Source organism: Crocuta crocuta, unplaced genomic scaffold (genome assembly GCF_008692635.1).
Source record: "Crocuta crocuta isolate KB4526 unplaced genomic scaffold, BGI_CrCroc_1.0 scaffold340, whole genome shotgun sequence".
NCBI lineage: Eukaryota > Metazoa > Chordata > Mammalia > Carnivora > Hyaenidae > Crocuta > Crocuta crocuta.
In genome coordinates this window covers 4,039,985-4,054,907 of record NW_027530642.1, presented here as the reverse complement: position 1 = coordinate 4,054,907, position 14,923 = coordinate 4,039,985, and the positions used below count along the sequence as shown (strand labels likewise).

Sequence of the window (14,923 nt, the reverse complement as noted above, 5' to 3'; positions counted from 1 at the left end):
TTTTTTTTTTTTTTTTTTGAGAGAGAGACAGAGTGTGAGCAAGGGAAGGGGAGAAAGAGAGGGAGACACAGAATTGGAAGCAGGCTCCAGGCTCTGAGCTGTCAGCACAGAGCCAGACATGGGGCTCGAACTCACAAACTATGAGATCATGTCCTGAGCTGAAGTCAGACGCTCAACTGACTGAGCCACCCAGGTGCCCTGACCCAGTCTTATAAGGAAATTTCTTGGATAAAAATATTTAAGCACTTTTGTTATGAATGCATTCGAATGGCACGTGGATGGCTCTGTCGGGTGAGCATCCGACTTTAGCTCAGGTCCTGAGTTCTGCATCAGACTCACTGCCCTCAGTGCAAAGCCCGCTTTAGATTCTCTGTCCCCCTCTCTCTCTGCCCCTCTCCCTGATCTCTCTCTCCAAAAAACCCATTTATAAATAAATAACTGCATTCAACGTGAATTAGACGTGGTTTGGAAGGGAAGACGTATTCATCTGTTTACATTAATGCAGTGTTCCATGGACTGGAATACAACAGAAAATTCTGTATTTTGGATATGCAGGAGTATTCCATTAAGCCTGAAAAAATATTATAAAAGCACATGGCTATAAAGAAATATTCTGTAACCAGTGAATCAGGGCATGCTATTGGGAAAAAATTGGTTGAAATCTAAAACGTTAAGAGGAACTGTGGGTCGTCAGCCTCTCCTCTTGGCTAGGCATTTTTGTTCCCACGTGCCGCCACCAGGTGTCAGCACCTCCCATTATTTTCTGTCTCACTGATAGTTCTGATATTTTGAGAGAAAGAGAGCTGTGCCTTTTATTCACCTATACAGTAGCCCCTTTTCACCAAGCTCAGTAGGGTACCGTATAGGAGTGTGAGTATCAATCGTCATTTCAGATGGAGAAGGGAACTCAGGGAGGAGAGGGTACCGGAGGTCACAGGCCCAGAGAGCATGAACTGATCCAGGACCCACAAGGTCCCTTCTTCCAGCTAGAGAATGAGGGTCGTCCAGGTGCTTCGTCCACAGGGTGTAGACCCAGGACCCTGACTCAGAGACACCCCCCCCCACCTTGGGTTTCCCCAGGGCCAGGTTGTCGGGGGGTCACACCACCGGTCTCCCCCTCGCAGGCTATCTGAACGTGTTGGTGAGCCAGGGCTGGAAAGAGCGCTGGTGCCGTCTGAAATGCAACACTCTGTACTTCCACAAAGACCATACCGACCTGCAGACCCACGTGAACGCCATTGCTCTCCATGGCTGCGAGGTGGCCCCAGGCTTTGGGCCCAGACATCCATTTGCCTTCAGGATTCTGCGCAACCGGCAAGAGGTCGCCATCTTGGAGGTAAGAGGAGAAATCCAGGTGGTTCTTGGTGGTGGCAGCTCAGAGGAGCCTTGGCCTGGGTGTGGACTTTTGTCTTGGAGGGGAGGCCTTGCTGCTGACACTACAGGGACTGAGGACAAAGGGAAAGTAAGTCAACTGCCACCACGTGACCAAGAAGGACTGCCAGTTAAAACACAGGACACACCCCCTCAAATTTGAATTTCATATAAACAACAATGGTTTTAATGCAAGTATATCCCATGTGTATTTGGGATATACTTATACTGAGAAAGTATTTGGGGTTTATCTGAAATTCGAATTTCACAGAGCGTTCTGCATTTTTATTTGCTATGTCTGGCAACTCTAGAACTAAGGTTTGTTTATTCACCCCCATCTTAAAATCCCAAGCCTGAAAGGCACTTAGTCTGATTTAGCCCAGATCTGATTCTGGAATCCCCCCTAAAACCTTCCCACCAGTGGCCGTCCACCTCAGGTAAACCACTGCCCTTCAAGGCAGCTCGACCTTCCTATCAAGCAGCTATGTATTTTTTATTTTTTAATATAATTTATTGTGAAGTTGGCTAACATCCGTGTTAGCTGTGTGCTCTTGATTTCAGGGATAGATTCCCATGATTCATCGCTTATATACAACACCCAGTGCTCATCCCTACAAGTGCCCTCCTCAGTGCCCATCACCCATTTTCCCCTCTCCGCAATCCACCCCATCAGCCCTTAGTTTGTTCTCTGTACTTAAGAGTCCCTTGTGGTTTGCCTCCCTCCTGTTTGAAACTATTTTTCCCCTTCCCTTCCCCCCGTGGTCTTCTGTTAACTTCCTCAAATTCCACATTTGTTAGTGAAAAACATATCTTTCTCTGACTGACTTATTTCACTTAGCATAATACCCTCCAGTTCCATCCACGTTGTTGCAAATGGCAGGATTTTATTCATTCTCATTGCCGAGTAGTATTCCATTGTATATAGTCACATCTTCTTTACCCAGTCATCAGTTGATGGACATTTAGGCTCTTTCCATAATTTGGCTATTGTTGAAAGTGCAAACAGCTATATTTTTAGAAAGATGCCCTCCGTATTGAGTTGAAATCTTTAAGCTCTGCAGGCAGTAGCCACGCTTGATCTGCATACTTTTGTTTTTCCAGAACCCAGCTTGATGCCCCGCCCGTCCTAAGGGCTCTACTGCTATTTGTTGAACAAAGGGCTGAATGAAAATGTGATTTCATTCCACTCATTCACTCATTCACCCCCTGGCACTCCCCCTCCTCTCTGAGGTCCTGTAGAATGTGTTGAGTCTCTCTCTCTTCTACATATCAGTCCTTTGGCTTTTTAGAATTTAAAATGTTAACACAGAAGGAAAAGTTAAAGAACTACTCCTTCAGAGTACAAACAAGGAAACTGAGGTCAGGGCTGCCAGGTGCTTTATCCAAGGCTCTGAGGGGGTCATTGGCCTCTTGGTCTTATCTTAGAACTAAAACCCAGCCTCTTGCTTGGTCTTGTTTTCTTTGCCCAGTACTTACTGCCTCACCCATTCTTAAATTTCAAGGAATTTGCCCGTCACTCACTTTGACTTTTGATAGGTTGAGATAGGTCTCTTATTTCCCTTAATTTTAAAAATTTTTTAAATTTTTTTATTTATTTCTGAGAGAGAAAGAGAGAGAGACAGCATGAGCAGGGGAGGATCAGAGAGAGAGGGAGACAGAATCTGAAGCAGGCTCCAGGCTCTGAGCTAGCTGTCAGCACAGAGCCCGAAGCAGGGTTCGAACCCACGAGCCATGAGATCATGACCTGAGCCAAAGTTGGACGCTTAACCGACTGAGCCACCCAGGCGCCCCTCTTATTTCCCTTAAACACAGAGATCTTTCTGGCAAGAAGTGTGCTTCCTTTATTCAAGGTCAGCCTTTGTGTGCTAAGTTGATTTTATAATAATGTTCTTTAAATGAGAATTGATAAAGCTTAGTTTACAGCTAATGGGTTTAGTTACAGCAACTTCTTGGCAATTTTCCTGTATACAGTACTACAAATAACTGGCAATTATAAGAAAAACTTTTTTGATTGGGTTATGTGAGAAATAGCCTCCTCTAGTAAAAAGTAAATATTGGAAAAAAAAAAATCAGGGAGTACCCAAATGCTGTTTTTACATCTAAATGGTCATGAAGGCTCTGAAGATAGTGAGGGGGCTGGGCGGTGTGTCTTAGAGAGGTAGTCAGGGAGGACTTCTCCGAGGAGGCAGCATTAGAGCCAAAACTTGAATAAGGAAAAGGTAGGAGCCACTTGGATTTCTGGGTGTATGTTACACATAAGTTACTTACTTACTCTAAATATTGGGGACACAGCAGGTGCTCTGCAAATATAGGTTTGGCTAACATGGACAGGTAGCCTGAGGCCCTAACGGTACTGAAGTGAAATCAGCCTGTGCCTCCTCTCCTCAGGCAAACTGCTCAGAGGACATGGGCCGCTGGCTTGGACTGTTGCTGGTGGAGATGGGCTCCAAAGTCACCCCTGAGGCGCTGCACTATGACTACGTGGATGTGGAGACCTTGACCAGCATCGTCAGTGCGGGGCGCAACTCCTTCCTGTAAGGGCCGGCACCCCGCAGCCCACGGCAGCCTCTCAGAGCCTCTGAGTCCCGCCACGGGCAGGGGGAGGGAAAGGAGGGGGAGCTGAGGACGACTCTGCTTCCTTGGGAAGTCAGAGTGGGTGCTTTCCTCTTCCAGCAGGCAGGAGCGAGCTGGCTAACAGAGGTGGCCAGGGTCAGGGGAAGCTGTGGATGGAATGAGGAAAGAGCAGAGGCCCTTTGGGGTAACAATCTGGGCTCGGCTCTAAGCCGCGGGACCTTAGGTTCTCACACCCTGGGGCATCAGGCAGGCTCAGGGCTGGCACCTGCATCGGAAGGGCCAGGTTCCAGCCACAACTCTCAGGACCAACAGCTCAGGGTGATTGCTTACCAGCTTGGATCCTGTTTTCTCGCTTAGAGAATGGAGGTGATGAATTACTTGCCTCTCGGGTTGTTATGAGAATCATGCGGGTCCCTGCCTGCGAGGCCCTTAACACAGCAGTTGCCTGGTGCTGCCTGGCATGGTTGCTGTTACTAACCCGACGCCCATCACGAGCTGCTGCCAGAATCAAACCAGCGTGGACGGGAAAGCACTCTGAGCCGCAGAGTGTCGTCATCACTGCCATCACCAGTACACCTTATATTTTCTAGGTATGCCAGATCCTGCCAGGACCAGTGGCCTGAGCCCCGTGTGTATGATGACGTTCCTTACGAAAAGATACAGGTAGGGTCCCTTGGGAGTGCCTGGGAACGTGGCAAAGGCCACTGATTAGCTCTTCCTCTGTCTGTCTGTCACTATGCCTTGTTCCCTTTGCCTCACATACAATTTCCATTTGCCCAGCAGCTGGTAGTGGAGGGAGGACCCTTCTCATCCTAGATCGCAGCTCCGGATAAGGAATCCCACCCTGCACTCGGCTGGGTAGTGCAGCGGAAGCTCCCCAGATCTGAAAGAGGGAAGGACTCTGTATGCTACAGAGCACTATGCCGGTCCGAGCAACGCGCCGGCGCCTCCACCTGTGTGCTGCTCTCTAGACTGCTGGCGCTGACTCAGCAGGGCTGGGGGCAGGGGCGCCAGCGGGCGGCCAGTCCCATAGACCTTCATCTGTGGCATCCACAGTCTGGGCTTCAGTCCCAGGACAGAGCCTCCCTGTCTTGCTCACTAAATCAAGGAGAGGCTGGCTCATTCACTTACAGTGAGGCCTCTGTAGCCCTCACATGAACCACACTGCCTCTGGCAGTATGTCCTGTGTCTTTGCCTCCCACGGGACAGCCAGACAGCCACATTCTGAGCAGACACTGGTGGGCGGGTCAGGCCTCACAGCGAGGGGGGAGAGAAAGAGGGCATCCAGCTGCCAAGGAACCAGACGTGTCTGCACACCAGGACCCCTGCCATCGACAGTGCTGGATGGCACAGAGGGCCTCACCTCGGAGACTCCCTTTTCTAGAAACTTCTCCAGCCACCCTTCTTCTGCTTATATGGTCTTTCTTCAGATTCATAGGAACCAGTGGATGCAGCTTGAGGTCTTCCTCAACTGCAATTTAGTAGTAGGACAGCTTAGTACCCAAGGGCATGAACTTGGGATTCAGGGCTGAATCCGGGTTACCTTGCGCTTCACTTCTCTGGCCCTCACTCTCTCACCTTAAATGAATACATAGGGGGTGTCCGACTTTGGCTCAGGACATGATCTCACGGTTTGTGGGTTCGATCCCCGCGTCGGGCTCTGTACTGACAGCTCACAGCTCAGAGCCTGGAGCCTGCTTCAGATTCTGTGTCTCCCTCTCTCTCTGATCCTGCCCTGCTCACGCTGTCTTTCTCTTTCTCTCAGAAATAAATAAAACATTAAAAAAATGTTTTAAATGAATACCTAAAACTACCTGACCGAATCACTGCAAGAACTAAATGAGATACTGCATGGGCACCGTGCCTAGACATTGGAAGGCCTTACACTGAGTAAAGGGTACTATTGTTACCAATATCATTAATGATATTACATTATTATCATATTCCACCCATGGCCCTCTGCGCTCTGACCAGACTCTGAGTGCCCTTAATGTTCATCACGCACAAAGGTATAGCCAGTTTATTGGGTTATGTACCTGCCACCGTTGGCTGGCATCATCCATGACTTTGTATCTTAACTGCAAACTCTGTATTTAGCAGTTTCAGAGGATCTCAAGGATACTTCCAAATGATGAGAAAAGAGAAATATCTACAGTCAATTGAATATGGTCACCCACAGCCCTCTGAGGCTTCCTAATTTCCTCTCAGCAGATATTCCAGTTTAGGAGGGGAGCCTTCTGCTGTCCCCAACAGAAAGGTATGAGGATCAAACGATATAGGCTAGTAGAAGTGGTCTATAAACTGCTGAGTGCCGCCCCGGTCTAAAAATGTAAGACCTAAATCTCCGAGGTCTCACCCAGCACACTCGGACCAGAATACGATCTGCCCCCGCATTGAGGGCCCCGAGCCTACCCACACTTCACCTCCTTTCTCCACCTCCCACCCAGGACGAGGAGCCCAAGCGTCCCGCTGGAGCCCAGGTGAAACGCCATGCCTCCTCCTGCAGCGAGAAGTCCCATCGAGTGGATCCGCAGGTCAAAGTCAAGCGCCATGCCTCCAGTGAGTTCCATGTGGGAGGGAGGAAGGGAAGGAAGCAATCCACAGGTGGGGGGGGGTCTCAAATCCGATTCCTCAGGACATCAGGCAGGTAAATTAACGAGTGAAATGAGATGTAAGAAAACGCTGTACCAGGAGAGAAATGACGGCACAAGCCAAGTGATAAAGGGCAGCTAGGTTGTGGCCTCGGAAGGAAAACCACGGGGAACGGGGTAGAGGAGGACTGCAGGAAGCCCGAGAGCTCTGGCTCCAGCTACAGGGGTGGGTACTACCCAGCCCCGGCCGGGGGCTCCCATACAGCCAGGCCAACCCCGGTGGGCAGCTTATGCAAGAGACCGGAAATCTAGCCTCTATATGAAACCCACTTATTCCTTAATACTAGCAACCAATTTTCAAAACATTTTAACACCGAATAAGCCCAAATATGTTTTCACGTTCCACTGTGGCTCGTGTATGTATGCATGTAAAATTCCTCGTCAGGCTCTGTCCCTTCCAAAGGTGAACAATTTATCATTTCTGATCTGGGGTAACAAGTGGAGAAATGAACCCCTCCAAATACCCTTGAGGCAGCTGCGGCGGAAGGCACGGCTCACTGCTGTGTCCCACCCCGAGCTCACCCCAGCACCCCTTAGGAGTTCCATGAATTGCCTGGTTGCCACACTGCACGGCAAAGGCCAAGTATGCTGGGCCATGGTAACTTCTGTTTGATTTCCAGCACCGAGCTCGGCTCCTGTGTGATTTGTGAGCCGGCCGGCTTTCTGTAGGACAGCATGTCCCGAGAGCCTTTTATTTATTGCTTTATAGTTCTTCCCCCCGTACCTGAACATGGTCAAGTTCTATCCCTTGCTTTTTGAAGATTAGTCTTTTTAATACTTTTCTTTATTAGATCTCTACATTTCATTAATATAGATGATCTCTTCTGGAGGTCAGGGGAGCTGTACTCCATTCCCCACTTGATCGTTAAATTACTGCATAACTTTGGAAAAGTCCCTTCCCGTCTCTGGGTCTGAGTTTCCCCATTGCATCCCCCACTTGATCGTTAACTTACTGCGTAACTTTGGAAAAGTCCCTTCCTGTCTCTGGGGCTGAGATTGTTTCTGAACAATCAGACGGCTGTTGTGTAACATTCCTGATGCTCTCCTATCGTTGACACTGGAAATACAGGCCTTTATGGAATGCCCACTTCCAATTTTTTTCATGTTTATTTTTGAGAGAAAGACAGAGACAGAGCACGAGGGGAGGGACAGAGAGAGAGGGAGAGACACAGAATCCAAAGCAGTCTCCAGGCTCTGAGCTGTCAGCACAGAGCACGACGTGGGAGCTCGAACTCTCAAACCGTGAGATCGTGACCTGAGCTGAAATCAGACACTTAACCAACTGAGCCACCAGGCACCCCTGGAATGCCCATTTTAAAATGGAAAAGTAGGAGCATCTTGGCTGGCTCAGTCAGAAGAGCATGTGACTCTTGGCCTTGGAATCATGAGTTTGAGCCCCATGTTGGGTGTAGAGGTTACTTAAATACATAAAACTTAAAAACAAATTATTTTAAATCAATAAAAATAAGATAAAAACTGAAATAGGCATGCAAGATTAAAGAAGTCACAGAACATTAAAAAACGACAACAAAGATAACCAAACACAGGTTCTTCAAATCAAATGTTACATTGAAGTCCAGTTGACCAGAGATATAGAAGTGGAGCTTCTAGGGTTGGAGTTGGGGGACCCGCCAGCCTGCTGCTTTATACTGTGAAATCACAGGGCCCCTCAATGAGGGCCTAGTCCAACAATGGGTCTCAGATGAAACAACTGAAGAACATTAAAGAGAAGGGTCTTGCCCAAGATCATGTACTAGCTACCGATTACTGGATAATAAAGTACCCAACATTTAATGGCTCCAAAAGTAAACATGAGTCATATCGCGGTTCCTAGGGGTCAGGAATCCTGGAGCAGCTTAATTAGGTAGTTCTGGCTCAGGGTCTCTTGTGAGGTGGCTCAATCTATTCAGTGTAAATGACTATTTTACTCCATATGTGGGTCCTTCCAACTCTGGAGATGTGGAGGTACTATTCATTTTATAAAATATTGGGAATAACAGATGATGGTTGGGGTTTTGAAGGTCCTTATCTGATACAACACTGACAGTATTTGCTGGTCTACCCAATTATTTGTATTTACCGGTCTATCAAATCCCAAAGTCTGGGAGAGGGGCGCCTGGGTGCCTCAAGTCGGTTAAGCATCCGACTTGGGCTCAGGTCATGATCTTGCGGTTCGTGGGTTCGAGCCCCACGTGCTGACAGTTCAGAGCCTGGAGCCCGCTTCGAATTCTGTCTGTCTCTCTCTCTCTGCCCCTCCCCCGCTCACGCTGTGTCTTTCTCTCAAAATTAAAGTCAAGCTCTACAAGAGCTAGAGAGAAAAGACCCCCAATTTGTCAGTAAACCCTGGGAATTGCTCCAAACTCCACACCCCACCAACTTTAGAGGGCTGTGTGTGACTATCTGAAGCAAAAAAAAAAATAATAATAAAAGTTTCCCTGAGAGGTTAGACTATGGCATCGCCCCAGCTAGAGCAGTAATGCACGACCCTGGAGTTCGACACATACCACCTCAAACTGGGCTCTGCCATCATTCACAGTGAGACCTAACCTCTCGGTGCCTCAGTTTCCCCAGCAACACAATAAAGCTAATAATAGTAAGTTTTTATGAAGATTAAATGGAAATGCATGTAACTGGCTTAGCATATAGTAAATTTTTGCCATAATTATTTGTTATTGTGTCCACCATAAGGTAGAGCCTACAACAGACTCCTGGGCCCCTCGCTCCCCCAACCCATTTTTCAGGAATAAAATGGAAAATGCCTGAATGTAGCTCAACTCCTTGATTTTCTGTGGATCTGAGTTATATGTACCTGTCTCCTTGTCTTACATATATACCTGAGAATTGACTATAAAACACCTTTTTAAAACTAAAGTGCGTTATACGTCACAAAATTTTTTCTTATCATCATCTAACATTTACTAGGCACTTCTCTCAGGTACTGTACTAAGTATTTTTCATGAACTATCCCATTCAAAACTTAGCACAAGGCTAAGAGGTCACTTTGATCAATACTCACATTTACAAATGGGGAAACTAAGGCCTGGGACATGGCGCACAAACAGCAGTATTCACTTTTGCCCTGATGTTACACAACTAGTAAAGGGCAAAAGAGAACAAAAACCTCGGTCTGCCTTGTTCCAAACCCCCTGTTCCGAGCGCCTGTGCTCTCCTGCCTCCCTTTTGCTTCTTAGAGGATTCACACCAAGTTTACCTAAGGGTTTAGATCTAAATATTCCCATTTTACAGATGGAAAAGTTGAGGCTGAGAAAGGTGCCAAGGTCACCCAAGTACCCTTACCAGAGGTCAGGAATGGGGGCTTTTTCCCATCTTCCATCTCTGCAGGTGCCAATCAATACAAGTACGGGAAGAACCGAGCTGAAGAAGATGCCCGGAGGTACCTGGTAGAAAAGGAAAGGCTGGAAAAAGAGAAAGAGACAATCCGGATGGAGCTGATGGCACTGAGGCAGGAGAAGAGGGAGCTGAAGGAAGCCATTCGGAACAACCCAGGTACCTACATGGGCGAGTCCTGGGCGCCCAAGGTGGGGGGTGGGGCTCGACCTTGACACCTTCCGTGGCAGAGGCCACGTGGTTATCCAGGACGAGTGGGCTTCTCTTCCCTTTCTTCCTCCTCCTTATCCTCCTTTACCTCTTCCTCGACATCATCATCATTATCCTTCCTGACTCATGAACATGCCATCACTTTAATAACTGAATTTGGGTAAGGGGATGAAAAAGCATCACAAAACTGTGTACAGTTAAGGTAGCAAAATTTGATCTGGTTTTAGAAATGGTAAAATGTGAAAACAGAGTGTGACTTGGCCTCAAGGAAGTAGGAGATGTGATGCTGGGCCTCACATTAATTCACTCACTCGCGGATGTGCTGAGCACCCAACTGTGGCCCCTATTGTGGGATTGATGGACAGAGACGTGGTCCCAGGATCCTCTTCCAAAATCCAGAGCCATGACCGCTGCAGACTCAGGCTGCTCTGGGCTCCTCTGCACCCCACTTCCTGCCATCTCTTTTGAATTCTCTCTGTAGCTGAAGTTTGGCATATTTTCAGCCTGAGGTTTACACACATGCTTGAGGGAACACAGGTCTTTGTCCTTCATAAGATACATCCAAGGTCACATAGCCCTATGGAACACTGATGGAACCCATGCACCGTTTCGGGAGGGGAAAAAAAACAGCAATTCACAATGTTACGGACAATTGCAAAGCCAAGTGCGTACGTGCCCCTAGGGCCCACCCGTAGATTGCCTAAAAATCCATGAACCTAACTGAGAACTTCGAACTTAAAGGGTAAGACTTCTGTGTAGCCAGGAACCAGAGTCTGTGGAAGGAAGCACAGGAAAGCAGTGTGGTCTCAATATACAAAACTTTCTAAGAGTCGAAACAAGAGTTTGGAGGAGGCTCACTGTCCTCCTTACTGTGCTCAACTTTTTTTGCTGCAACCCATCACTTTGTAATATTAGATTGTTTATTATATTTATTAGTTTGATGTATTGTTTCTTCTCTCTCATACACACACACAAATGTGAACTCCATAAGGGCAAGGCTCTGTGCCTGTTTTATTCACTGATATATCCCAAGGGTAAGAACAGTGCCTTGTCCATAGTAAGCACTCACTAAGTGTTTAGTGAATAGATGGATGGAAAGAATTCACCATCACTGGAAAATTCTCCAGTGCAGCCTCCTGTTTGCCTCGGGGCAAAGAAAGGAGCTGACGTTTAAACCTGGTAAGAATCCCCACAACTCTTGGCATGAAAAAGATACTAATACAAGGTTGCTAGTTTAGACTGAATAAGCAGCAGGGGCTCCTGGTAGGAACCCCTGGTCAATGTAAAGCCTGACAGGTAAGAGAAACCAAAGTCAAGTTGGGTTAGAAATGAAAAAAAAAAAAAAAAAGTCAGGTTGCCTTGCTTGTTCGGTCAAGAGAGCGTGGGACTCTTGATCTCAGGATCGTGAATTCAAGCCCTATGTTGGGCTTAGAGTTTACTTAAGAAGAAAAGTAAAGGGGCACCTGGGTGGCTTAGTCGGTTAAGCGTCCGGCTTCAGCTCAGGTCATGATCTCGCGGTCTGTGAGTTTGAGCCCCGCGTCGGGCTCTGTGCTGACAGCTAGCTCAGAGCCCGGAGCCTGCTTCAGATTCTGTGTCTCCCTCTCTCTGACCCTCCCGTACTCACGCTGTCTCTCTTTCTCTCAGAAATAAATAAAACATTTAAAATTTTTTTTAAAAAAGAAGAAAAGAAATGTAATTAGAAAACTGAGTGATCAAGTATAACAAGGTCCATATATTTAAGTGATGTCACCAGGAAGCATATTTCTCTAATTCTTGCTTCTGCCTTCCTCTGTGCTGATTTCATTCTGTGGCCTCATGGTGACATAATGGCTGCACACCTCTACCCCTCACCCAATCCTCCCAGCAGAGAGAACTTCTCTTCCCAGTGGACCCCACAAAAGCCTCGAAATTCACTCTGATTAGACCAGCTTTGATCTCTAAACCAATCAGTGTGACCAGAAAATGGAACTATGATTATGGGCCAGATTGAGGTTATGTGCCAATTCACTGAACTAAAAGTGAGATCAGCCCCATCCAAACTACAGGGAATGGGAGGAGAAGGTGGTTTTCCTGTGGAAAATCAGGGTTCTATATCGAGAAGGTGGGGAAAGGGGTCCAGGGCAGGTAAAAACCACACAATCCCGCATGGAACTAGAACCCCCAGACCGGAAGTCCATCTCTTGATCAGGATGAAGGGCTGGGAAAGCCCTCTGGGAGGGGCAGACGAGAACCTGAGGCCCTGCCGAACCCCATGATGCCTCAGGCCAGGCTCAGCTGTTTCTCACTGATGTCTTTGGACCCAGGAGGCAAGTTAAAGGTCCTGGAGGAGGCTGTGGCCACCCTGGAAGCTCAGTGTCGGGAGAAGGAAGAGCTGCGGATTGACCTGGAGCTGAGGCTGGTGGCTGTGAAGGAGCGCTTGCAGCAGTCCCTGGCGGGGGGCCCGGCCCTGGGGCTCTCTGTAAGCAGCAAGAACAAGAGTGGGGTGAGTGCATGTCCTTCTGTGTCGGGGCAGCTGTTCCTTACCCCCCTTACATGCTATAGATCTTCAGAATGGTTCTTTGCAGGTAGGAGTTAGGCTTATTTATAGATGAAAAAATGGAAGCTCAAAGAGGGAAGGTGCCAGAAGATCACCTCCCAAATGAGGGGNGCCCCCCCCCAAAAGGGGGGGGGGGTTGGCCCAGCTGGGGAGGGGGCTCTTGGAGCAAGTTCTGGCCTATCCACCATTTGACTTTTTGCTGAGTGTGATCTTATAAGTAGCCTTTGGGTTATTGATAATTCCAGCTATGATACATCGAATAAGAACAAACTTGTGTTGAACAATAGCACAGGTCAGTACAGCATTTGAATCTGCATTACCTCATAGTCTTCACAGCAGTGCTGTGTCGTAGCACTTGGTGTATTTGCGCCATTGGACGTACAAGGAGAATGAGGTCAGAAATGTCAAATGACTTACTCAAGGTCACTCAGTTAGGTGGGAGACAGGATCCCCAATCCAGGAAGTCTGACTCGGAGCCCTGTGTTAGCCATGGTACACATGTCCTCTCTCAGGGTCCCCAGTGTAGAGGGCCTGTCCTCAGGGCTTTGCGTCTGTTATCTGCAGGGCTCCGAGCAATGCTGTAAGGTCGATACTCTCACCCCGAATGAGACTTCCTCAGGGAGAATGTGGCTGCCCTCAGTCTCCATCTGAGCGTCTCAACATCAGCACTACTGACGTTTGGGGCTAGGAATTCTTTTGGTAGGGGATTGCCATGTGCATTATAGGATGTTTGGAGCATCCCTAGCCTCTACCCACTAGATGCCAGTGGCTCCACACCCAGTTGACAACCAGAAATGTCTCCAGAAATTGCTACATGTCCCCTGGAAGGGCAAAATTGACCCCATTTGGGAACCACTGGTCTAAAGTACCAACAGTCCTATCTGTTATTCTTTCTCATAGCACTTAGCCACAATTTGTGTATACATACGCATATGGATGTGTGTGTGTACATATATGTGTGTGTGTATGTGTCCTTACTTGTCTAATGTCTGTCTCCCCCACTGGATTGTATTTTTATTTAAAAAAAATTTGGACTATGGCTGTTTTATCATTATAGCCTTAGCCCTTTACAGCATCTGAAAAATAGAAGGAGTGTCACAAATGTTTGACGAGTCGATGTTATGCCTGGTTTTAGACAAGAAAACTGAGATTCAGAGAGATGAAATAACTTGTCTGATAAGTCTGAGCTGTCACTGGGAACAGTAACCTCATTGTTCTTGGCCAACAACCATGCTGCCTGGTCAGACCACACCCCCTGTCTCGGAATCCAGGCTGTTCCTTCTGTCCCCCGGCTTCCTCTCCGTGGGGGCTTTCCAGCCTCATTTACAGATGAAGAGCTCAAAGCACAAAGACAAACTCACCGAGGGCTGATGGCAGAGCTAGAAGTGGCTCACTCATCCCAGCTTCCTCCCACCAGCTGCCCTGAAATTCACATTCCAGGGGGCTTTTCCACTACTTTTGATCCTTTCTTTAAAAAATTTTTCCTCTTTTTTTCTTTGAGTGAGAGAGAGAGAGAGAGAGAGAGAGAGAGAGAATGTTAAGCAGGCTGCACACCCAGCACAGAGCTTGACACGGGCCCAACCCCAATCTCTCATGACTGTGAGATCATGACCTGAGCCAAAATCATGAGTTGGACATTTAACCGAGACTCCCAGGTGCCCCTACTTTTGATCCTTTTGATGGCCTTTGGAGTTGAAGAGAAGTCTGCTCTAAATTCCCTGCAGTCTTAGCTGTCAGTGTGTTACTCATAAGGAACCATATCCAGTAAGGTACTAAGCAACTATCTGGAAAATTTAAGAGGTGAGGGCACTCTAGAAAATGAGAATGAGGACCGCCTGGGTGGTTCAGTGGGTTGAGCAGCTGACTCTGGATTTCAGCTCAGGTCATGATCTCACAGATCAGGAGATCGAGCCCACGTTAGGCTCTGCGCTGATAGCGCGGAACCTGCTTGGGATTCTCTCTCCCTCTCTCTGCCCCTCCCCAGCTCTCACATGTGTACTCACACTCTCACTCTCTCTCTCTCTCTCTCTCTCTCTCAAATAAAACATTAAAAAAAAAAAAAAGAAAATGAGAAGGAATACAGGGCAGAGGTTAAGAGAGAGGGCTGTGGGGTTTGAATCCTGGCTCTCCCACTCACCAGCTATGTGACCTTGAGGAATGACTTGACCTTCCCATTTCCCTTCTCTGTAAAATAGGATGACTACTAATAGTACCTACTTCATAGGTTTGGAAA

General features: G+C 47.7%; 1 protein-coding gene across 1 annotated transcript in view; it reads left to right on the top strand.

Annotated features, from left to right (window-relative positions):
* AFAP1L1 (actin filament associated protein 1 like 1) overlaps nucleotides 1–14,923 on the top strand; it is a 39,308-nt gene that overhangs the window by 19,841 nt on the left and 4,544 nt on the right. The window contains exons 12-17 of the mRNA XM_077769056.1: nucleotides 1,125–1,336; nucleotides 3,760–3,905; nucleotides 4,536–4,608; nucleotides 6,393–6,504; nucleotides 9,939–10,103; nucleotides 12,458–12,636. Coding sequence (XP_077625182.1) covers nucleotides 1,125–1,336; nucleotides 3,760–3,905; nucleotides 4,536–4,608; nucleotides 6,393–6,504; nucleotides 9,939–10,103; nucleotides 12,458–12,636 — 887 coding nt within the window. The remainder of the gene's footprint in view (nucleotides 1–1,124; nucleotides 1,337–3,759; nucleotides 3,906–4,535; nucleotides 4,609–6,392; nucleotides 6,505–9,938; nucleotides 10,104–12,457; nucleotides 12,637–14,923) is intronic.